Below are 24,163 nucleotides of genomic sequence, written 5' to 3'. Positions count from 1 at the left end.
AATTCTTGTTATGCAACAAAATGTGGGTATGAGAGCATTACTTGTTGACCAGACCAATAAACAAGCCTGTTTGTTGGTCCACAGTGGTGTTTTTTGTGATGCGAGCTGGAGTCATAAAACACAAGTAATGTTTTTAAAAAAAAAAACTTTTTTTAATAAAACAAAAATATACAATCTTGGGCTCCCCCAACATACAGTATTGCTGTCATAAATAAATATTCTACCAGCTTCATCAATGCTGTCTCCTTCCTTTGCATTTATTTTCACACACCGTTTACTGACTAAGCATTAAAAATAAGAACAACCATCATAATAAAAAGTAATCTGCGTCGGCGCTACTTTGGCTCTGCATGGCCAGCAGTGCAGGCGGGGATCTCGACACTGGAGGGGGAGAGACGACGAGGCCTGTAAACGATAGTCTTGTCAGACGCAGCAGGTGGAGTTGCGTGGAGCTTTGGCGAGGGCCAATCTAGGGCCTCGTGGGGAAGCGCAGCATGGTGGTGTCCTTGGCGTTGCTCTGGCTATCAATCAGCACCAGAGGAGTCCTCTGGTGGTTCTCGATGATGTGGCAGACGCTGCTGAAATGCTGCGAAGAGAGAGGAGGAACTTTTAAGTGTCAGTGCAATCAACAAAATTGTCTTCATGAGCCATTTGTGTTTGCTCTAAATATTTTAAAGGGGAGCGAGGGAGGGAAGAGGGGAGTCTTGTGACGGAGTTGATTATGTATGGGTATAAACGTGTAATACATGTCAGTAAAACTAAGCATTCCACCTTTTATACATTTAGTCCACTTTGACTTCTTGATTTGAGTGCGTGTTAAGCACAACACTGCAAAATGTTCTCTCAACTCCCACAATGCAATGTGTCACATTTACAGTTGTTGGTGTCCTTTGGTGTAGCTGTTGTTTCAGATGCCTTTTCAGCCTGCATGTACACTTTATAACTGACGACCCTAATCCTAACAAACAGCTCTTTCTGCAGTTGTTAAATACCCGTAGACGGTCCAACAAAACCCAACAGCCCTCCTCTGTACCTCCTCCCCCTTCTTCTCTCGCCCCAGAGCGTACTGCTGCGTGGCCGCTATGAAGCGGATCGGGATGTTGTACACCCGGCCCTTGTAGAACACCACCAGCGTGTACGGCTGCTGTGCGTCCTGCCCGGAGCTCTTCCTCACCATGAACGCCCCGCCCTGAAACAGAAACCCCCAGGCAGGGGTTGGTTGGTTGGTTTACCGGGAGACAAAGCACGGACCGCCCTCGTTTGAATGATAGCCGTACGGTTCTCACCCTGCTGGAGCGACACAAGGCGTCGTCGGCGGTCTTGCGGTCACATGCGCCGCCGTACCAGGGCTTCTTATCGATGTCTGCGTCCTGAAATGACAGTAAACGGAGAGGAGGACTTGTTGCGTGAATGTGGCTCGCTGGGTTGGTTTGTTCTGCTTTACGAGAGCACACCTTGTCTTGGTCTGGCGAGCCGTTCTCAGCAGACACGCTTCCTCTGTCGGCTGGCCCTGGGGCAACAAGGGACACGCGCTTTACGATAATGGGGGTCTCGGGGGTTCTTATAGAAGCCCATTTCTAACACTTTGATGACAAAATTGCTCATACTTAGCATCTCAGAATTATGACTTACTATCATCATTTTGACTTACAGGATCTTAAAATGTTGATCATGTAGATAGTATATCATACTTAGCATATCATAATTATTACTTACTATCTTACATGACTTACTATCTCATAATTATAAGATACAGTCTTCTAATTTTGATTTACCATTTCATAATTTCGACTTACTATCTTATCATTTTGACTTACTCTCATCATTTCGACTTACAGGATCTTAAAATGTTGATGCTGTATCTCATACTTAGCAACTCAGAATTAGGACTTACTATCTTATATGACTTACTATCTCATAATTATGAGATACTGTTTCATCATTATGACTTACAGGATCTTAATCTTTTCTTCACCATGGCTTCCCTACTCTGCTTTCTTAGGCCCCGCCTTTAGTCCGCGTTAACGATGAGATAGTAAGTCATAATTATGAGATGCTAAGTCATTATTTTTGAGATCTAATTATAATGATTTACAGGATCTTTATTTTTTTTATCTCAGAAGAATGGGCTTCCATAGGTTCTCTATAAAGTAGGTATTTCTGAGAGTTAAAAACAACTCCTCCTGTGCTTGGCTGATGGCCTGCTGAGAGACTCGAGCAGGAGCTGTACTCACTGGGGGGGGTCAACTGTGGAAAGGGAATCCTGCAAGAGAGACCACAAACAGAGGCGATTAAAGGCTATTTTTCCTCGGCCCTTCCCCACAAACTGCAGGCGCGTCTTACTTTGGCCGTTTCGTGTCCAGTGTGAAAGCTTTTTGCGGGAGCTTCTGTTCGATCCTCATCACCGGCAGCGTTCGCCCTGTGGAGAACCAGACGCGTGGTGATCAGGCTGCAGTCGATGAAAATGTTGTTTTAGTTTAGAGTTTTAAATGTGGGAAATCTTAAATGACTTGTACTTTAGGTCGTCGGCGTATGCGCATCATGCGTTTGGAATTAGATAATTATTCGACACTAAATGGTGCTAAAAGAAATCCAGAAAGCAATTTGCAGCGCTAATTTCCCAACATTTAATAAAAGCTCTGGAGTAATAATAATAATGAGTACATAGTATCTGATTTAATGTCAACACTTACTGTCAAATTCCCTAGGTTTTAAATCTGGCCTCTGCAAAAAAACAAAAACATTTAATGATTTTTGGCAACATAAACATAAGCACATTCATGTTGACATATCAGTAAATCATTAAAGACAAGTATTCATTGTGTTCAGAGTGCTTCCTACCGGTGGTTTTGGTGACCTGTTGGGAGAAAAAAAAGAGATGATCAGACATGCAGTTATTCCCTTCCTTAACAGATATATAATTAGAAAACATATTTGGCTGAGTGACGCCTACTCTCTGGAAAAAGGTTTTGGTGGAGAAGGGCCGTCTGCAGGTTTATCACTGGAACCTAGAGGAGCACACATGGACAAGTGATCTGCCAGTTATTGGGACGGCTTTGGCAAATCATCTTACTGTTGTCCAGTCACTGTAGAGAAATGCATCTTTCTGGCCATCATCCTGATGGCGTAACATGTCAGAGCGATTCATGCTGGCGGCCTTTGATTTCATACTCACGGTCCCCTGGATCACAGACTTCATATTCATCGTCCTCCGAAGGTTCCCGGACCTGGAAAAATATTCACAATGCCAATGAGTCTGCGTCATCCTAACTGCGCAGCACACGTTGAATCTCTGCAAAACACGGCACTTACAGCAGTGGGCGATCTCCTCGTGTTCCCTCTGAAGACAGAAACGCAACTAATCGTTAGTGTGGTTGAGTGGGAAGGCACAGACAGAGGGCGGCACTCGGCGACGCATCTTCCAGGCCTCTGGAATTAAAAGTTCGCACCTACCTGGGGCTTGGCATTGGTGGCAGAGAATGCGACTGTGTTGTGGGGCTTGGACACAGTCTGCAAGGGAACAAATTGGTCTCAGACTGCAGCTGAAAAGGTCTTTCTAAAAAAGACTGTCATCTTGTATTGTACTTCTATGCAATTACCAGTCTCTCACTGACCTGCTTGCTGGAAGAGATAATGAGTTTCCCTGCAAAAAGAGCCGCCATTAAACGAAAAACCACGATGAGTTCTACATGTAAATGCACTTTGAAAAATACGTGGCAACTTAAAAGCATACCTCTTTGTCAGGAACTTCATAAAAGTCTGAAAAGAAACCAAAGCCAGAATTAGACATACTGCAGTTTCACAAAGGCCTCTGGTTTTCTTCAAACATGTCTTCAGCATGCAGCAGAATCTGCCCTTGGGCATTTCTTTGTGTGTGTGTGTGTTTGGGCTAACTGCTTTTCTCTGTCTCTCATTGTCATGTATTTACAAAGACCTTTCATGCATAGGCCTGTAATCTGTTCATTCATTATTGCAGACGCAATGGAGGCACTCTTTTTTTCTTCTTTCCATTCCATGTTTATCCATTCTGGCAACATGACAGTGTTGGTCGGGCCACCACTTAACAATTATTAAAGGGGCTTCAATGGTGTACAGATATTCATTGTCCCGAGAGGATGAATCCTTACAAATGCTCACTCATCCAGGGAAATATCTCTTGATCTATGTTAATGGGTGGCGCAAAACTTTGTACGGACATTCATTCTTCCTTTATGATGTTGACATGAGTGAAACGTCATATTCATCACACATCTGAAGGATTACTGTGACATGCGGTACATGGTTACATGCCTTCTCCCATAATTAATTGTAATGACTTTGATAATTCCATAATGTTTTATCTGGCGCCATCATCAAGTCAGAATTTTAATTGGTCCAATACTTTTGTTTATGGCCAAATAACATAGATCTCGTATATGAAGGGTATGTCGTTGCGGTGACGTCACCCATTGGTTTGTGGACTTCCAGTTTGAATCCATAAGTTTGGCATTTTGTCCGTCACATCTTGGTTTTTGGTCGCTGCCATGTTAAACATTTTTAGGTGACCAAAATGTTGCAATTTATATTCATGAACTGAAAACACACTGTGAAAGCTTCAAGTTGTGATATGAAAACACAGACAACTCCCAGACGTTGTAGCGACCTGTCAATCCCAATGTAGCCCCGCCCTAAAGCATAGCCATGTTTATGGTCTATTTGACTCTAAATAGTACCATCATTTATGCTGCATTGAAGAAGACTTGAAACTAGAGATTGAGACCATAAAGTCAAGTTTACAATGTGTACTGAGGGAATAAATTAAGAGCGAAGTCCTTTTCTCATAGACGTCTATACAATCAGACTTCTTTTTGCAATCAGAAGAGCTGCCCCCTGATGGCCGTTTGAAAGAATGCAAATTTAAGGCGACTCCACGTTGGCTTCACCTTTCCGAACCGGAGGTTGCCTGCTGTTAAAAACCTGCAAGACTAATGACTTTCAATGTTTAGTTCTAGTTAGAAAATGTTAGCATGCTAAAACTCACAGAGCCGCTAGCGTGGCCACCATCCACTCACTAAATTGTTTTACTCAAATTCATGTCTTATTCTAACATCACCACGCTTGCAGGTACATGGTCAAATTGGCAACCGGTTAAATACATCCCAGTTTTTTCTCGTGTTACATTACATTTTCAGAGGGGTGTATTCCACAGAGAGAGTCTCGATGACTGTCGTACCTACCGGGACTGGGTGGACGCTCTGGTAAAGGTGTGTGCAACATGGGATGCTCCCTCCCTGCTCTGCCCCCACCATGCATCACAGGATCTGTATAGACGCACAAAGGTTCTCATCATTATCATTATATTTATTAGTTTCCTTTTCATATCCTCTAATCAAAAACTCTGCCTCGTCTCTTTTCCGGTATGTATCTTACTGGAGGACGGATTCCCCGCGGGCTCCACGTAGTTGTCGTCGTCGTCGTTGCTGCAGTCGGGATCGATGTAGTCCTGCAAAGTGACACATCGTCAACCGTCCGCACTCATCGTAAGGTATTTAGCAATGCACATGATATGGGGAAATTCTCCCAAGACACACGGCAGCGTTTGTGGGAGAGTTTTTTTGCAAGCTATGTGTGAGGTATAGGGGAAGTTGCTTTACTTCATCGCTCCCCTGCTGAGTGGGTTCAGGGGGCAGTTGCTTGGAGTCTTTGCCTGGGCGGAGGGGCTTTCTGGGCGGCCGGCAGGGCCGGTGACGGTGGTTGTCTGGAAAGGAGAAGCAGAAGGGTGACAGCATTTGCATGAAGCTCCATTCTTGAGGTCCCCCTCCCCCCTGTGTATTGTGGCTTTGGCTCAACGGTGTCAAGCGGAGAGCAATGCGACTCCAGCTGGAGGAGAGAGCCATCGCTGTAAAGGAGAAGTTGTTGAAGAACAGAAACTGTGTGCAAAAAAAGGAGTTTTGAATTCCACCACGAGGAGAGGAAGAGTTTCGGTGGCCATTCGTGGTGGAAAAATAAATTCCAGTTACAGTTCTTCCCCGTCAGGTGACCGTTACCCACCGAGATACTCCCCCCTCGAGAAGGGGGCAGAGGGAGTCGTGGTGAAGGCCCTGTGGCTGGGAGGAGGCTCGTAGCTGTCGTCCTGGTCCTCGCGGGGATCCACATACGCGTCGTTATCCTGGCAACAACATGTTTGTCATTACGCCAGGCAAAAACAACACTTTAAACTACCCACCAATCACGGATACCTCAACTTACGTAGTCCGTATCAGACAGTTCACCATCTTCCCTGTCATCTGTGAACATTTAAAAGGGATTTTCTTTACAACGACGGAGAAATGTGAACAGCAAATTGTGCATTTTGTTAAACCCGGCATCAAACACCAGCATTAAATTCACCCGAGCAGGTGTCAGAGCACATTCTCTAATTTTAGAGTCAAGCCCACGGTTGAGGAACCAGCGGATCGCATCTCCTCACCTCTTGAATTATTGAATAAGTGACATAATTTTTTATTTTTCTTCATGCAGTTTCATTGCAGAAGCGTGTTTCTCGAAACAACATCTGGAAACAGGTGCAAAGGGGCATACTTGTTCCCTGAAGTTCACTTGCAGTGTTTAAACTAAATTATTTATTTATTTGGATATTTCATAAGAATGGAGGCTTTTTTTTCAGGCTGAGATGAAACAGATGTAGAGGAGAAGGCCGATACGAGAGGATGTAGAAGAAAAGTGCAAACTGCAAGGGTAAAACTACTCAGCCAACAACATTATCGCCATAATTAGTGAAATAAGCAGAACATCTTAACATCTAGGGGTGGAAGTACATCTGCTGTACTTACAATACTTGTGCAATACTTGAGCATCCCAATATTTGACTTAATACATCTACTCCACGACACGCCAAAAGGAAATATGCCACTTTTCACACACAGTTCCAACTGCGAGCTACTAGTTGTGCAAGAATTTGCTTAAAAAACATTTGACCAGTGTACAAAATATGATGCGGTATGACTGGAATAACTGTGCCGTTACACATAATAAAGCATCAGTAATAATATTCATGTATTATACAGTATACATATTATAATATTCTACTCTGTATAAAACATGCTGCCCAACGGATGATTTTGCTTTGGGTCCTTTAACTGTATTTGAAAAGATCTGTGGAAGAAAGTGATTCCTCTTCATGTTCTTTGTACCCTGTAATATGATGTTTGTGTGGGGAGGAAGATGAATACACTCCTCAAACACATGTTGTGTTGCTGGTGTGCAATTATCAGACTGGGTTGTAGAAATACAAACTTCTCTGCTCTCTCCCTCGCATGCCCCATATGTTATATGTGTCCGTTCCATAGTGGATATTTAAGGATCCCCTTCCCACACTAACACCATTCCAAAGAGACGGGGACCACATCCACCGTCCTCGCTCTACGTAAAAATACATGCCGGGAATCAACAATTCAAGTGGGTGTCTTCTACAGTTACGCTCCTTTGAGTCCAAAATGTCCACTCGGTTTCCAACCACGTTCCCTTGCATAGCTGCGTGTCGGTGTGAAGTGAGCAAAGGCAGTGGATTCTGTACTGAAGACCGTAACTTTGGAAAGGCCCACTCGGACGATCCCAGTGACTTTCACTGTACACATCGGCATCTGAGCATCATCACAAGACAGACTTGAACACAGGTGGATGTCATTGTTATTATTCTTGTTATTATGTATATTTTTCATGGGAGAGCATTCCAGTTCTTACCTCTGTAATCTCTCGCAGGCACTTTTGGAAGCGGCTTGCTCTTCAGCCTGCCGTACAGAGAGACACTGACATCAGCAGCAGGCAATGAATGGCTTCACACAACACTTTGTGAGAGACCTCCTAATTTGAACACACATACGTCTCGGCAGACACCTGCGCTGTGAAAGGCAGTTGGCAGGACCGCTGAGCGCCTCGAGTCGAGCAGACAGGGCAAGAATCAGTGGTTCTGTACAACGTGTGTCACTACAGCATCTGTCCTTCAAGGGGACTCATTTCAGGAAAGGAAATCGAAACAGCCACCTGTTTATGTTATTTTTGGTCTCTGGGTCCGACTCTTACCCCGTCGGTTTGTGAAAGAGGAATTGACATTCACTAATGATGCATACATGCGCCAAGCAGAGGCATCGGGCATCTGGCTCCCGGTAATTAGCGTGGCGTGCAAAGAGGGCAGCGAAGAGGAGCGTGAGATTTTCAGAGACTGACCTCCTCAGTTTGTTCAGCAAGCTGCCATCATTCTTCTTGATGTCTTGGACAATCTTTTGAAGCTGCCTGGAAAACACGATTTGTCATTCAGAAACAAGACCTCGGGAGAAAATTGAACATTTACGTAGCCATTGTCAGCATTAAAGGGTGCTTAGGGAAAATGTCACTCCATATTTTGTTTTCAATTCTCTGCTATGTCGCTTTTCTGACAAGGTTTGGGTTTAAGTTCTGATTTATGTAATGTTAAAAGCATTGATTTTTTTTATACTAAACAGAAAAACATTTTTGCCCAAGTTTGAACCTTTTCTTGCTTGCAGAGGAAAGTTGTTGACACCAAATTGCTTTAAAAAATGTAAAGAAGTTGTCGTTCACTTTTTGTCCAAAGCACCACATTAATATATACAATGTATATATATATATATATATATATATATATATGTATATATATATATATATATATATATATATATATATATATATATATATAGAAAAAAGCAGGAATTAAAAAAACAATTGTGTCATTGCCACTTGGGAGCAAAATATCAGTAAACCGAACTCCTTACCGAATCTTTGCCGTGGCAGGAGCAGCGAGTTTACTTAACGTATCCATATTCATGCTTAACATCTTAGAGTCCTCTCATGCATTAGGTGTGTGCTGCTGGAGTGTTTGCAGCTATGTGACTGTTACTGTCTACGAGTCACGTCTTTGTTATAGAGGAGAGGAGGGAGTTCAATTCTGACCATCCTCTGCAGGAGAAAAAAATCACTTCCCGTTTCCACCTCTTACTCTCATACACACACACACACGCACGCACGCACGCACGCACGCACGCACGCACGCACGCACGCACGCACACACACACACACACACACACACACACACACACACACACACACGCGCACACAAACACACACTCAACAACAGATTTCAGTGAGTAAACCTGTTGCATCACATCTCTCCTGACCCTCTTCAATCCCACTTCCTTCCCATTTCAAATGTTGATAATAGCCACCGGTCTACATATACCACCTGAATGGGATCACTGTCTGAGGCCTTCAGATTCACATGGGCATATTTGAACAGCCCCCACCCACAATAGTCACCCAAGCACTCTCTGCTATTTCGTCTGAAAAGTGAAGCCAATGTGGCTTAAATTTGCATTATTTCTAGTGGCCAGCAGGGGGCAACTCCTCTGGTTGCAAAAATAAGTCTGATTGCATAGTTGTAAAGTCTACTAAATCAATAATTGTTAAGTTACTTCTCACTTGATTCCCTCAGTAAACATTGTGAACATGTGTTTATGTTCTCAATTGCTAGTTTCAAGTCTTCTTCAATACAGCATGATGTTCATTTAGTAAACTATGGTCAATTTTTTTGTCAAATAGACCATAAAGCAGGGTATGCTTTAGTGCGTGGCTGCCTTGTGTTGTACGGTCTGGGAGTTGTTTTTATCTTATTAACTTTAACCCTTTCTCACCACAGACCACATCACCCCAGTCCTTCAAAAGCTCCACTGGCTCCCCATACAGCAAAGAATCCAGTCCAAGATTATCCTCATCTCATACCGGCAACCTCAGATCTGCAGACGCCAACCTCCTTACCCCGCCTACTCTGTCCAAGCCTCGGACCTAGGGGTACAGGGCATTCTCCATTGCTGCCCCCACCCTCTGGAACTCTCCCCCAGCACCTCAGACATTCTCCACCCCTCGTCACTTTCAAAACAGCACTTAAAACTCATTTATTTAAATCTGCATTTAACCTGTGATACTAGTTTTTATTTATTTTCTCACCATTGTCATCTTTCTTGTTTTGTTGTTGCTTCTATTGTTTGTTTTTACCATGTAAAGTGCCTTGAGTTCCCTTTAAAGCGCTATACAAATAACATGTAATATTATTATTATTAAAACTGTATTGAAATCTTGACTTGACTTTTTTAAATGTCTGTTTTAGCTCTGATCACAGTCAACCACAGCAGAGGAGGAGAAACCAGGGAGCTGTCTGTGGTGAGAAATGTGCCCCCAGAATTAAACAGGTTTGGATTTTTAAGGAACCAGCTGCTTATGACTCACAATGAGAAAAGTCTTTAGACAGCCGTTCGTCAACATTTGGTGTGGAATTAAACCATTAGGGACACATATGTGCTGATGATACATTTGAATTCCTTTCCCTCCACTACGTTATTTCCAGGGAAGAAGTTTAGTTTATTCCTGGCTACGTGAGAGAGAAAATGTTGTGTACATAGTAGTAGTACATAGTAGTATACATTCTGTATAGCTTTTTCTACATGGTCTAAGAGAACAGCAGGATATTCCCTCTGTGTGTTCCAATACCCATAATACCATTTAATATAGTATGACAGAAACATATTCAGTATGTCCCAAAGGCCAAAAATACCAAGATGTCCTCCTGTATATGGTCGTATTTTGCATTGTGCAAGCCTACATGTTTTATGGTCATTCTGACTCACAATCCTCTGCGGAGCTGATATATGAGCAGGAGGGTCAAAGTTCAAGGTGCAATGTTATGAGGAAGTAGTGTGTCCCAATTGAACACACATACTGTGTGTAACCGAACTACTATGCAAAGGAAACTGAAGTATGTACTAAAAGCAATGACATGCTACTTCCTGATTTAGGCGTTTGAATAAACACATACAAAACAGGAACTCAAATAGAAAGGTATGGAAGCCCAGGACAGACAATATTGAGTTTAGTTTCTAGTTGCTGTATTTGTGCAGTTGTAATAAAACACATTTCACTTGCACCATTAGTGCTGAAATGAAAATTATGAAATTGATTTTTGTTTTGTTTAAAGAAAGAAAACAATGAAAGACTTGGAAATATATTTATTATTTAACTCTAACTTTAACTTTAATTAGTGGAGACACGGCTAAGCAAACTTAAAAATGAAAGCGTAAGGAAGCAATTTGGGAATGATTTTAGCTTGTATTTAACCATAAATAGAAACATATTTTTTTAAACACAAAGATGTATTTTTTTATTTCATTTTTTAATTAATTAATGTAATGTGTAATTTATTATTTATATTAAATTATAATTTAAAAAAGGGTTCATACACATTTATTGCAAATTACGTTTCACTTTGACTGACACACACACACATTTTCATTTTGTTTTTGAGATATTCTCTTCTTGTCATCTATATAGGTTTTTATATATTATACTATACTCTTTTCCTTCCAGTATCGTGTCACTCAGAATTCACGCTTATAAATACAAATATGAATAATCTGACTATCCCATGGGATATGAAGCGCATCCTGTGTTTTATTCCCTCGACAACAAGCGAAAGGGAGGTGAGAGAAGAATGGGAGGAGGGAGGACAAACCAAGAAGACAGGGAGGTGTTTGATTGAGGTGTGAGATGACAGCGGTGTAAAACTTTTACTTACGGTCGGTGGATGAGACTGAACTGGTTCATGTCACTGTCGGACAGGCTCTGTGGAAGCATCACACAAATCTAACTGTAAACTCGTGGTGACAAGTTGCGTGAAAATGACTCATTTCACGGTGATTTCCTGCCGGAGAGGTGATGTTACAAATGTGTCACCGTGGCACCCAGCACTAGCATGAGAGCATGTCAGTGTATGAAGGCAGTGGTACAAGAACATTGGTGGTGGTCGTGCATCGCCTCCTGGCCAACAGGAGAGGGCAGCATCTCACTAAGGCCCAATTCCATCAGCACACTTTGGTTCTCTCAGGAAGCCCTCGTCATATTTTTAAGCTGAACCAAAAAGGAAGAGGAAGCACCTTATTGGTACTTACTGTACGCACAGCATGGGAGCCACAGGGTCAGATGACACACATTACATACATGTATAACACAGAGAAACATGTCAGTCTTTTAATTGTTAGTGATGTTGTTTCGAAACTGCAGCAACATCAAGACATCATGACACTCAAGGATGGGAGATTACAATCAAATATCCTCTATTGGTGTGCTGAGTGTAGCTCATTAATAGCGATCTGCAAACAACTGAAGAAGTCATGAACCGACATGAAGGACACAGAGTCGACGATACAATGTCCAAAAGAGATAAAGCCAAATGATAAAAAGAAGCTTTTTTTTGGGCTGCCGTTGCCTAGGTTTAATTTTGTGGATTAAAGCGGCTGACCTTCAAGTGGAGCGTTTGCTCCCGTGTCTGAAAACACACACCACCGTATTACACAATTTCCTAAATCATCAAGCACTTAGAAAAAGTTTATCCGACCGCCCGCTGCATTGGGATTTTGTGTATGCATTTAATGTCGGCTCCGCACTGGGCCAATTGTGATTCGCGAATGAAAGGAAATGATTACCATAAAATATGCAACAAAATCCCGCTAAATTATGTATTCCCCTCCTCATTCATAATTCATCGCTCTGGGTCGTTACTCGCCCTGTCTCTTCCCTGCTTCATATTTGTCGTGACGCGATGACGATCCGGGGATAACAAATGTTTGTGAAAGTTCGGATATTTTCCGCGCTGGCGTTCGTAAAGTGTTCAAAAAATGAGCAAACAGAGAGAGGGGCTTGTGATGAGAGGCTAGCGTACGAGATGTGAGCCTATTACGACTAATTTAAATATGAATAATGCATGGGCGGTCCTTTATCTCGCCTGCAACAGTGTGATGGTGGACTGTGAAGATGCCTACAGTGGATTAAATAGTGGATTAAATAATATCCGAGATTTGAGGATGCGGCTCATCTTACCTCGGTGTGCGAATGTGGGAAACGCGGGCGCAACAACAGGACGCATTACCTCGAGGAATGAGCGAAAGACCGTTAAGCGGAGCTTGTGATTCAATCATTTGTAAATCAAAGAGTGAGATCGCTTAATATGAAAGGCTTTACCTCCTTCAAAGAACTGAACCGTGGCCCCGCAGACACACACTTGATCGTCCCACTGGCTTACAGGAGAATATGGGTATAAAATCTGATTTAGCCTTTTGACACCGAATAAAATATCAAACAGTCAGCCCCGGTGGATACTCAGACACCGCTCCTACATTGAATTATTTATAGGAGTGTCTGTGCTTGTTCAAATGAGACACAACAGCTCTACAAGCTGCAGCCACTCCTTTGTGCTGTGGTCAAAACATCTCAAAGCAACGCTCGATGACATCTCAAGTTTTTACACGTTTTTATAACGTGCAGACAGCCCAATTAGCATTTGTTCACGGAAACTACACTCTTTTTTTTTAGCTTGAGTTCCTGCTTGCGGTGATGTGGCTTGTGTCAATAGCAATGTGTGCGAAGGGCCAACTTTTGAGCTGAAGATTGTTTGATTGAATGCTTTGTTGGTCCTGATATGAATTGTTTGCTATTTTAGTGAACTATTTAGATAACTGACACTAGCACCCCCTGGTGGTAGCAGGACTTCAAACCTACAGTTAAGCTAGCAGCTCTGTGAGGCGCTCCATTTGTTAGCATGCTGTTTTATAGCAGGTACAATGTTTTTCGTGTTCAACATGCCAAGTTTAGTCTGTCAACATGCTAACATGTGCTAATTAGCAGATAAAGTACAGCTGAGGCTAGTGGAAATATTTAGCAGATAACTAAAAAACTAAATATTGTACAATTTAACAATTTAACTTTTTGGAGCTGGATAAACAGTCAGGATGTTAGGATGGGAGTCATCCTTTGGGGACCATGAATCTTGAGACAAATTCCAACACATGTGTCCTTCAAATCATTCAGCCCATTCATATGGGTAAGCGGAAAACCATGAATATCTACGTAACCCTCTAGTGTCAGTTTTGCCCGTGTCAGTGAGTCAGAGTGTCAATATACGCTCATTGCATGCATAGCATCTTTTTAAAATAAACTTCCAGTCTTCACAGGATGGCAGGTTCAGGCAACAAAACACTTAGTTGGGTTTAGGAAAAGAGCGTGCTCTACGTTAACTTAACTTGACTCACAAACAAAATTTCGCAACGCGCCATTCGCATCTTTTGCAACACCCGTCGAATTTCTCAACCATTCGCGTCTGTGCATTGACTTTGCATGGGATCTACTCACGTGAAACATTCGCAACGCGTTTGGTGTGAACGCCCCATTAGCGCTATGCTACCAGATTTTTGGCTTTTGTCAAAGGATTACACCATCAACTTAATTTCAAAGATATATCATGTAAAGATTCTACAGGTAGCAGGTTTAAATCATGGTACCTAAAATAACCTACTGAAATATACTCCATATGTTAAAGATTAGCATATTCCTCCACCCTACACCATTTAATATATATTATGTTTTTATTATGTAACAAAATGGGACTACAAACTGCATCTTGTTGCGTAACCCTGTTCTACTATGAACCTGTAACCTTGTAACCTTGGATTAATATACTGTAGGTCCTTTTGGTCTTTGCTTCAGACATCTCTGCAGATGATGAGTCAGCTGACCTAAGACCTAAACAATAAAAAACACTCTGGGTACAGCAGTTCCACATTTAAAGCACACAACCTGCCAAGTACACACATTGTGCAGCCCTTTCTTGTCAGTTCTGTCAGTGAGAAATCTCAGCCTCTTATGAAAACAGGCACATAAACGACCACTTCTTGTTCACATGTGGCTTGTCTTGTTCCGCTTGGAACGGCACTCGGAGGTGTTGACGCGTGGCTCGTTCGTTAAATTCTTCCTTCGAAATGAGCTTCATTTCACGATAGAGAGAACAGCTTCGCGGATAAATGCCCACAAAATTAGCTTTGGTGCCTTCACACGACAGCTGTGCAAAGTCTCATGGCTGTCGTTTTGTGTGAGACTTTTTCTTTTCCACATGTTCACAAATCTACGAGGAACGATCCAAAATCAAGAGTGGAACAGTTCTGGTTTGAGGTGTTTTTCTTTCCTCCTTTGAGGATGTGTTTCCTATACCTAATCTCTGTTGAACCTGATATGTTATTCTCTCTGTTTTTAACTACAGCCTGCATACGTTTTACAAAGCAAACACCATTTGTATCCTGACAACAAAGCCACTGTGTGTTGTATCTTGCCAAACATGTGTGCTGTCCTTTACTTTGAATGTGACTTCCAGCCACATTCCAGCGAGTGGCGTCACAATGATTGAGGCTGACAGCTCTTCTGATCGACTACATCTCTCTTTTAACCCGTCTACTTGTGGGAGCGAACGCGGCATCAAAGAGATGGAGAACACCTTCATCTATGTACGCCGTGCCGACTTACTGTCATTATCGTCCACACTGTAGTGAAGACATCCACCGCTCAGACAGAACAATTTCCCCTCCGCCGCTCATTCTTACTGCTCAATGAAGAGACGTTGTGGGTGGAATGCGATGTTGTGTGTGATAGCAGCTCAGATCTGTGTTGCCTTCTCGCTTGTGCCTATTTCTTGACGATTGCAATGACCTTTGCTCCATCTACCGTATATCCGTCGCATGAATATGCAAAGGAAGCTAAAGGCGATGCTCAGCAGCAGCAGCACACTTGCTGGATGTCATTCAAAGCCCGAGTACAGGCCCTCTGCCCTCAAACACATGCTGAGTTACTGATGAGTCAAACAGAACTTAGCATAAGAAGAAAACAATTATAATTCTTCCTCTTCTGCTGTGAATTAAGGTGACCAAAAGACAAACGTTTCATCCTTTAATAATGTAAAAACAGCAAATGGCACGCCAGCAATAAGTGTGCTAGAGTGTTATTAATTACCTCTTCTGCAGCCATTGGCGGTTGTGCGGCCTGCTATTTATGGTAGTCTGATTGATTCCCCCCCCATCCACTAATTCTGCCTCTGATTGGCTCGTACTTGTTGTCTTATTCGCAGGATTATTTAAGTTTATTGCAGATGAACCGGATGTGGATAGTTGCGTAATGATTTCAACATGAACTATTTCATAAGGATGACAGATCTCTTGTATAGTGTTCTCATATATGATGACAATGTCCTGATTAAATGTTTCTATGCACGTTGCCTATATGATTGTAATACAATTACAGATCCTTTGATGGAACTTTGAACTTTGATGTGGTGTGAGAATCAAACGTAATGCCAACCTTGATCTTCATATGGCAAACGGATTAAGAAGAACATTTAGCTGTTGTAAAATGCTCCTGCAACAGGAACTTACATTCGACTGCACCGGCATGGCTGTTTGTCAAAGACAGAAGAGGAACTGGATGTTCCAATCGGCAACAACACTCATAACTGGAGAGGTAGAAAGTGCCAGCTACTGAACTCTGGGATGAAGCATTTCGGAAACTGAAAAATACCTTTACAGTAATGACTTTAAGGTACCTGTATAAGGTAAAGAGATAAGATTGTCAATACAAAAATCTTTGGGGAAGCAGAAGGCAGATTAAATATTAACATAGTAGGTTAATATTCCACCATCTTTGACACACATGATGAAGTATGTGGTAAGTAAGGACACGGTACAACGACACACAAGGACAAAGAGACAAATCACTCTTTATGTACACAGGCTCTCTCTTTACAGTATACTGGTCAGGCAATCCATCAGCTAACTCCCCGGCTTTAAAACTTTTTCTGTAATGCTGTCCTTCAGAAAAAATAAGAAAAATGCCCCGAACCACCTCGCCAGTAAAAACGATTTCACCTCCATCAATCATTAACCCTACTGTCGGAAACCACTAATAAAAAGAGCCAAGTTGATTTAAATAAACAAAAGATGCAGGTTAGAAAGACAGCCTTGCTAGCATCGGAGCACTTTTGTTTGTTTGTGTTACTGCATTGTTAATAATCATGCACATTTAGGGCCACTCAACCTTCTTCCCCAAGATCATCCTGCCTGCAGTAGCTCTATTCCCCCAAAAGGACTGCCCCCATCCCAGTTTCAACACCACAAATTATTTGTAACTCACTGCAAATGTTGATCTTCAATCATTCTGTCACAATAGTACCCCAAATAATACCAAGGTGTCTGATTAAATAGTCAAATTCACCAGGTTGTCCATCTATAAGGGCCTTTACCCACGGGAGACATGGGAATAAACAAAGCGAAAATGCTAAATTCTCGCCTCTGAATATTGCGCTTTAAAACTACCAGGATCCTATTGACCCAGAGCAGCGTATGGCAGTCTGTTTGTATAGCCCAAGCTATACTTGTAGACTGTATTTGATGTAGTTTTTGACAAATTTAAATGTTGACCTGATGGTGGCGCTAGAGGACACATTAAGGCAGTGGTTCTCAAACTGTGGGGCGCGCCCCTCAAGTGGGGCGCTGAGGTATTACAGGTGGGGTGCGGGGGGCAGTGCGGAGAACTTCACATATTACAAAAGTATGTGTAAATGTTTACGCTACGGTTGCGGAGTGAACAGGTTACGCTTGCGCATGCGCGATCGCGGCGTCCAAGCTCCTATTCGACTCACGTGTAAATGAAGAGCTCGTAAGGCTTCTGAGCAGTTACCTGACAGAACACGGGCTGAAATGGGAGAGTTGTGGGTTTCTGCACAGATGGTGCGCAGACCATGGCAGGGAAAAGGAAGGGCTTGCAGCCGCTGATCAAGAGTGTCTCCAAATGTGCAATGGACACACTGTCATTCACAGAGAGGCGCTAGCAGCCAGACAGATGTGCCGTGAACTACACAAGGTTTTGACCGATGCTATCAGCGTGGTCATTTTCATAAAAACAAGACCCCTGAATGCACGACTGTTTTCCGCACTCAATGACTTCACAGCGAAGCTCGGTGGCTCTCACGAGGAAAAGTGTTGTAGAAGAAATCCGTCATACGCATTACATGTCATACAGGACAGTACAATACAATTGAAATTGTACACATATTATCAATGCACATATTATTCTGCAAAGAGGAGGTGGACTCATTTATCATTTATTTTATCTTTGTAACGTTACATATGCATATACTTTTTGGAGTCAAATGTATTAATTCAAATTCAAATTATAAATTTGCTGATGTATAATTTCTAATGAAATTGGCCTATCAGTGACATATTTGGAAAGCTGAATGAATTAAATCAGTGGTTTCACTGGGAAGCTGGAGATGTGGGACAGGCAACTCGATCAAGGGGATATTGATTCCTTTGAGAATCTGAGAGAATTTGAACTAATACTGATACAACTTGATGGCTCACACATATCTGCACTAATTGTGTTGTTATTGTTTTGTAAAGATATTTAGTGTAAAACTCAGTAAAACTCTTTATTGACAAATATTTGAACTTTTAGTTTTTCAGAGGTTGCACTTTATTGTTATTATCTTGAAAATATATTCAGTGCCAAACATGTAAATTGCAGCCACAATAAGCTATTTGCCAAATATTAGTTTTTTTTTGCACAACTTTATATGCATTGTTCTAACAAAGTGATTGAAGTTTTTATTTGTTTTGTCTGATGGAGCAATCTGGTTTACTTGAAAGTGATTGCTATTTTCTTTATTCTATTATTTAAAAAAAAACACAGATGGAGGAGTTACAAAAAGTTTTTATTTCAATAAAAATTCAGCATGGACCATTTTGTTACAATTTTGTTGGGGCACGGAATTTTTTTTAAAAGTTTGAGAACCACTGCATTAAGGGATCACCAAATACATTAGGATTCATTACTGGATAATCAGAAATGTCCGCACACAGTTTTGTGCCAATCCATTCAGTAGATGTTGAGATATGCCACATGAGAACTAAATATCTCAACCTGCTTGTGGTGCTAAATGGGGACCATGAATATTTGTACATAATTCAAAGTGAAGTCAATTTATTTACATATTTCATGTAAATCCATCAAATTATTGTTGAGCCATTTCAGTCTGGACCAAAGTGGTGGACCGAGTGAGCAAATTACCATTCCTAGAGCTACACCACTGGTGTGGATAGGAACAGAAAAAAGATGTCCACTTTGTCTGTAGTATTGAATGAATAGGTTATAGGCCAATGCGCATGGTGTCACAATGCCTTTAGTATGGATCCTCTGGGGACCATGAATACCTGCAGCAAATTTCACGGCAATCCAATGTCAGTACAAAATGTCACGGCAATCCATTCGATAGTTGTTGACACATTCCACTCTGAACCACATATACCAACCTCACAGTGGATCTAGAGGAGACGTCATGAGATCACATGATCTGGGGGACCATAAATGGACAACATGTCATGGCAGTTGTAAGATTTGTTCAAAGCTCTGGGTCCCGTGGCTGCAGGAAATTCAGGATTCAATGAGTTAAAGTTTAACAATATTTAATGGCAAAGATAATACTCATGTAGCGTTCACGATCGTGTGGCCAGAAAGGAGGAACTCTCCACAGACGGACTGCAGCTCCCAAGGAGCACCAGACCGGGGCTGTCTTGAGTCTCCAGACCAGTAGAACCATGTTCCCCAGAACAAATGCTCGGTCGTTAGTATAATAAAACAGTGATCCTCTCTTATGTTTCATAATACATTCCTCCGGAATATTCCTCAGAATATCCCAAATTAATTATCATAACTTTCTTTATGTATTAATTTAAAACATAACCTCTCTTATTTACATGTGCAAGTATATATAAAATCCACTACAACTCAACACAATCCATCCTATAGCTGTGGGATCTATTAGTCAATACACATGTACGTATATGTATCTTTCTGATCTGCACTGGTAACTTGCACATCAAAGCCCCTGCTCTGTAACATTAATCATTTATATCCTCAGTGATCATATTTATTGGGGGGGGGGGGGGGGTTCTATCTAAAATGGAATCAACTCAGGGTCAGTGAATAATGAATAGAAGAGATTGATGCTGTCATTTGTTAGAAAAAGTGGCCTTAAACAGGAAGCGTATGAAGGAATGCTTCGACGGGCATGCCAAGGTATTACGGAGGTTTTATTATGGATCCTCAAACTACTAAATAAAGTATAAGGAAGTTATAAAACCCACGCTCCAGTTATTTCACTGCATATCCTCATTAGACAACTTTCTATCCTCACCCTCAAGACTGAAGCAGATTTAATGATAGTAGGGATCACAGCTTTATTATCCCCCGAGTCTCATTTCACAGTTCTTACTCTCTCCCACTGACACACAGACATCAGATCGTTGTGTCAGCAGGCATCAGAGAGTGGACACAACGTGACGATGACGGACACGATGTAACAAGGGCAATCTCTAAAGCAGAAGTTGCAACCGACATACTGACTTCCACATTAGGACGGCCCCCGATTACACTCTGTGTAGGAAGTAATACGAGCTGCTCGGTTTACACCAGACACGTTTCATATCCTGTAAACTCTCCCGTTTTCAACTTTGGACATTCGCAGCGCTGCAAGCAGAGTTTAATAATTCATAGCAACGTTTATACTTCAATGTATTCAAGAAATAGCAATTTGAAACGCTAAACATTATATATTTTAACAGGAAGAAACAAACTCCCTTGAATACATTTGACTTTAAAATAATTATGAGGATGTCACAAATGTTTGGCATTTTAAACTGGGTTTTTACCAAGTTTCTTTTTATTTTATTTACTTTGCCAAACTGACACAAATAGCTGGAGGAAAATGTAATCTGCTGTTTTTAATATCATAATTATAATTGCTTGGGAGGATTCGTCCAGTTTGATGTATTTGGAGTAGCAAAATTAACACAACCACAACCCAGATATGATCCGGATCGGATTAGTAGATTATGTAACTGCAGCAGGGACAGAACAAGCATTTTCTCGGGAATTCAGGTAAAAGAAAGAAAATGTGAGGGAGTAACTCACCAGAAGTATTTGTCCATTAATCCTCAGTCTGTTGACGACAGCAGCACATTCCTGCATTTTGTTCTGATAAACAATAAACACATGTTTTTTTACTGTCCTGAATTCACATTTAACTACACAAATGTCATCTTGTGTCACCACCTATTTATGTTTACACTTACTTCAGCTGTATATTTCTGAAGAGAAATACTCAAACATGATTAACGTTCGCTAGAATGAACTTCTGAACTTTTAAATGGTTAGGAAATAGGTCCATTAGCATGGGTTTTCTGGTAGCTGCCTTATTTTGTCTCCTATTTTTTCTTGTACTCACCCTGCTCAAAAAGAAGGCTACTCGCGCCTGGTCCCACCCTTCAAACTCCTCTCTGGATGGCAGGTTCATTTTTTGGCTCGACAGGGAACCTCTGAGCAAGAGTGTGCTTTTGGAAGTACGGTAATAGCCTGACCCGTCACGCACCGCAGCTCCAACACACCAGCCAGCTTTAACAGGGAGAAGTACACGCTGGGAGGTCACCTCATTAAATCCAAGACATACTCTCCGTCTCCCTCCTCTTCATCCATAAGTAATGTGGCAATTCATGGTATTCTTTTAAGAAATAAAATACAAATCTGGGGACCCACAGAAGGGAAGCAGAGACTTCCTCAAAGTCATATATAAAAGTCTTGAGAAACCAAAGTGTCATAATAGAGCATGACTTGATATTTCACCATTCCGGGTCTCGCTTCATTTACAGTCAAGCCAGAGTGAATTTATTGTACATTTATTTTCATCCCACGGTGTAATCTTATTTGAGTTCTGACACCAGAGAGGGGAAAGATTGCTGAAGTGGTAATAATAGCAGCACTTTCTTTAATGAGTCGTGTAGAGGGTTCGTTCAATCAACTTTTGGAAAATTCTCATCAAGCCAGGAAATAGGGTGTTTTTTTGTTTGCTGTTGTTGTAGCATCTCTCATACCAGGACTATGACTGTGGTTATGCATCTCAGGAAGAACAGAGATCTAAAATAAAATCTAAATATGATCAAGACCAAAGATGAAATAGAATTTTGGGAGTTTTAACAGACAATGAATTTGAGTCGTATATGTTGAAAATAAAAATAACAATGCTAGATTTGAGAATTTGATTGTTATTTTTTGGATGTACCAGGCAGTACCAGGTCTCTCAGCCTTTGAAAAAAAAAAGAGGACGTTGTCTAACTTGTGATTGAAGATGCTGTATACAAATTTGGTAGCAGCTAACGTTGCATTTCTTTTGGATGTATGACTTTGGCCACCATGGTCTCGTTTGCTGGAGACATAGGCAAACAGCTCTGTCACTAAGTAACAAGACAATGTGTCATTTTAACACTTGGTTTTTAGCAGTATGCTAAGCTAATCTGCTGCCGGTGTTAGCTACAAGTATGGAGAGAGACCCAGGAGGGGATTAGCTTCCATTACATTTTCACTACTTTGAGTTTACAGCACCCAGCACTGTTAAAGTGAAAAAGTTACTTAAGACATGTAGTTTCCCATTATACCACAATGTTTGGTTTAAAAGCATGTATCAAAGAAATAAGATACAATGTTTTTATTCGTGAGCTTTAAAGGCGCTGGTATGCATATTTTTGAACTTTGGAGAGAGACAAGTGCTTCCCCCTGGTGCCAGTCTTAATCCTAAACTAACTACATGAGCTCATTTAATTCTCAGCTAAATAAATAACAGTTCAGCCCAACTTCAATGTTTTGTGAGATATCTTGATTTGCTTTAGAGAGTATGAAGTATGAAGTTTTTGTGTTCTGAAACAGTGTGAAAATCTTTTATTCAAATCTTAAACTCAAATAGAATTAGACTAGTCCCTTTTCTCAGTGGAAGATCGCAATTAGTTTATTTTCTACGTTTTCCAATTATTTCCAGTAATAGTGTGCATGTGGTTGATCCCCTCATTACCCAGCACCAAATTGAATCCTCCCTAGATAACGAATACAACCGTAAAACACAACCACGCACTTTCTTAACACGTGCAAAGTAATAAAGACCATCGCCCAATAAAGCAAAAGGAAACTATTACTTTTTTTTATCACTTTGTATTGTTAGCGGGTTATTTCTTCTGGAGAGGCTTGTTAGGAATTTCTTCAGCAGGAAAACTGGATAGTAACACCCAACATCACCTTCAGGCTGTGTTTTTCTTTGAGAATTAATTGATTTGAAAATATTTAATGTCACATTTTTATCTATCTCAGGTTCAATAAATCGATAGATGAGTTGACTTTTAACCTCTTATCATCCAGTTTACACGTGTGTTTCCCTGTAAGTAGCTTTGAAAAAGCACTAAACAATATTTATACTGACAATGACTTTGAGTATTTCATTGTTTTAGATGAAATCAGCATTGTATATAACTTTGCATCTGAAACAAACTAATAACCGCGGTGGTGTAAAAAGTCCAATATTTCTCTCTTAAACAAGTGGAGAATAAAGTAATATAAGTGCACAATCTCACTTGCTGTCACTTTGACTCTCTAAACCAAATTGACCACGAGGCCTGCTACCGTGCATCCTGTCATAAAAGTTGGATTGAGAAATTGGGTTTGTTGCTCTTTGCGGCGATTGCTGCTGGCGGTTGAAGAGTCATTTGTCTTATTGACGGTAGAATTTCATCTGTCTCAGTTTGAACGGTGGCCAGCACCCTCATATAGAGTTGAGTGATTGGGGAGGGGGGAATAATCACACAATTAGTCACCCGTTAACCCTCAGAACCCCACGCTAATGAGAGTAGCCTAATACATTCTGTCTATAGCTGACAGAGGCAAGGTGCGCCTATCAAAGTGAAGAAATGAACAGAGGCTTTGTAATTGGAGTAAGACCCCCCCCCCACCCGCTTTCGCCTAAATCAACAAATCATTCCTCTTTGGTCTACTGAAGCGCATGCATTATTGTAGATAATTACAGCCAAGTGACATTTAAACCTTTTCTTTCGTATTATTGACCGCTGTTGCGGAGGAAATCAAAACAACATGAAGCAATGGCTCATGTTGTAATTACCTCTTTGGAAAGAAAAAGGAATAGACAAGTTCAAAAACATTAAATCCATTTCCATGTTCCCGATCACTGCACATGCAGTTCATTTTCGCTAGATAAATGTTCCTAATCATCAATGGCCTGCATATACAGTACCTGTGTGTGTGTGTGTGTGTGTTTGTGCGCAAAGGCTGTGTGTGAGCTTGTGGGATCTCGGGGGAAATGCCCACAAAGGTTCTCATTTTTAGGCAGCGAGCTAATTAAAGCGGTGGAGCAGATGGC

The 24,163-nt window shown here is 41.4% G+C and overlaps 1 protein-coding gene across 3 annotated transcripts; it reads right to left on the bottom strand.

The window, feature by feature from the left end:
* Window positions 1-128: 128 nt before the first annotated feature.
* Window positions 129-21,538, bottom strand: blnk (B cell linker). 3 transcript variants are annotated; one of them, XM_034551335.1, is made up of 24 exons: window positions 21,197-21,538; window positions 20,884-20,946; window positions 11,615-11,661; window positions 8,203-8,268; window positions 7,720-7,766; window positions 6,229-6,266; window positions 6,031-6,148; window positions 5,634-5,737; window positions 5,410-5,482; window positions 5,217-5,300; window positions 3,734-3,759; window positions 3,615-3,643; window positions 3,454-3,510; window positions 3,313-3,340; window positions 3,176-3,227; window positions 2,954-3,008; window positions 2,842-2,857; window positions 2,694-2,724; window positions 2,344-2,419; window positions 2,235-2,263; window positions 1,455-1,510; window positions 1,287-1,370; window positions 1,034-1,189; window positions 129-586 (listed from the first exon to the last, which is right to left on the bottom strand). In XM_034551335.1, the coding sequence occupies exons 1-24, from the start codon at window positions 21,263-21,265 to the stop codon at window positions 470-472; spliced, it is 1,521 nt and encodes a 506-aa protein (XP_034407226.1). In that variant the 5' UTR covers window positions 21,266-21,538; the 3' UTR covers window positions 129-469. The 3 variants fall into 3 exon arrangements, with proteins under 3 accessions (XP_034407226.1, XP_034407228.1, XP_034407229.1); XM_034551337.1 differs by lacking the exon at window positions 21,197-21,538 and adding an exon at window positions 21,045-21,181; XM_034551338.1 differs by lacking the exons at window positions 11,615-11,661; window positions 20,884-20,946; window positions 21,197-21,538 and adding an exon at window positions 8,766-8,969.
* Window positions 21,539-24,163: the final 2,625 nt, after the last annotated feature.

The sequence above is a fragment of the Cyclopterus lumpus genome, chromosome 15 (genome assembly GCF_009769545.1).
Source record: "Cyclopterus lumpus isolate fCycLum1 chromosome 15, fCycLum1.pri, whole genome shotgun sequence".
Taxonomy (NCBI): Eukaryota; Metazoa; Chordata; class Actinopteri; order Perciformes; family Cyclopteridae; genus Cyclopterus; species Cyclopterus lumpus.
The sequence above is the reverse complement of the archived record's forward strand: the minus strand, read 5'-3'. Positions and strand labels throughout refer to the sequence as shown.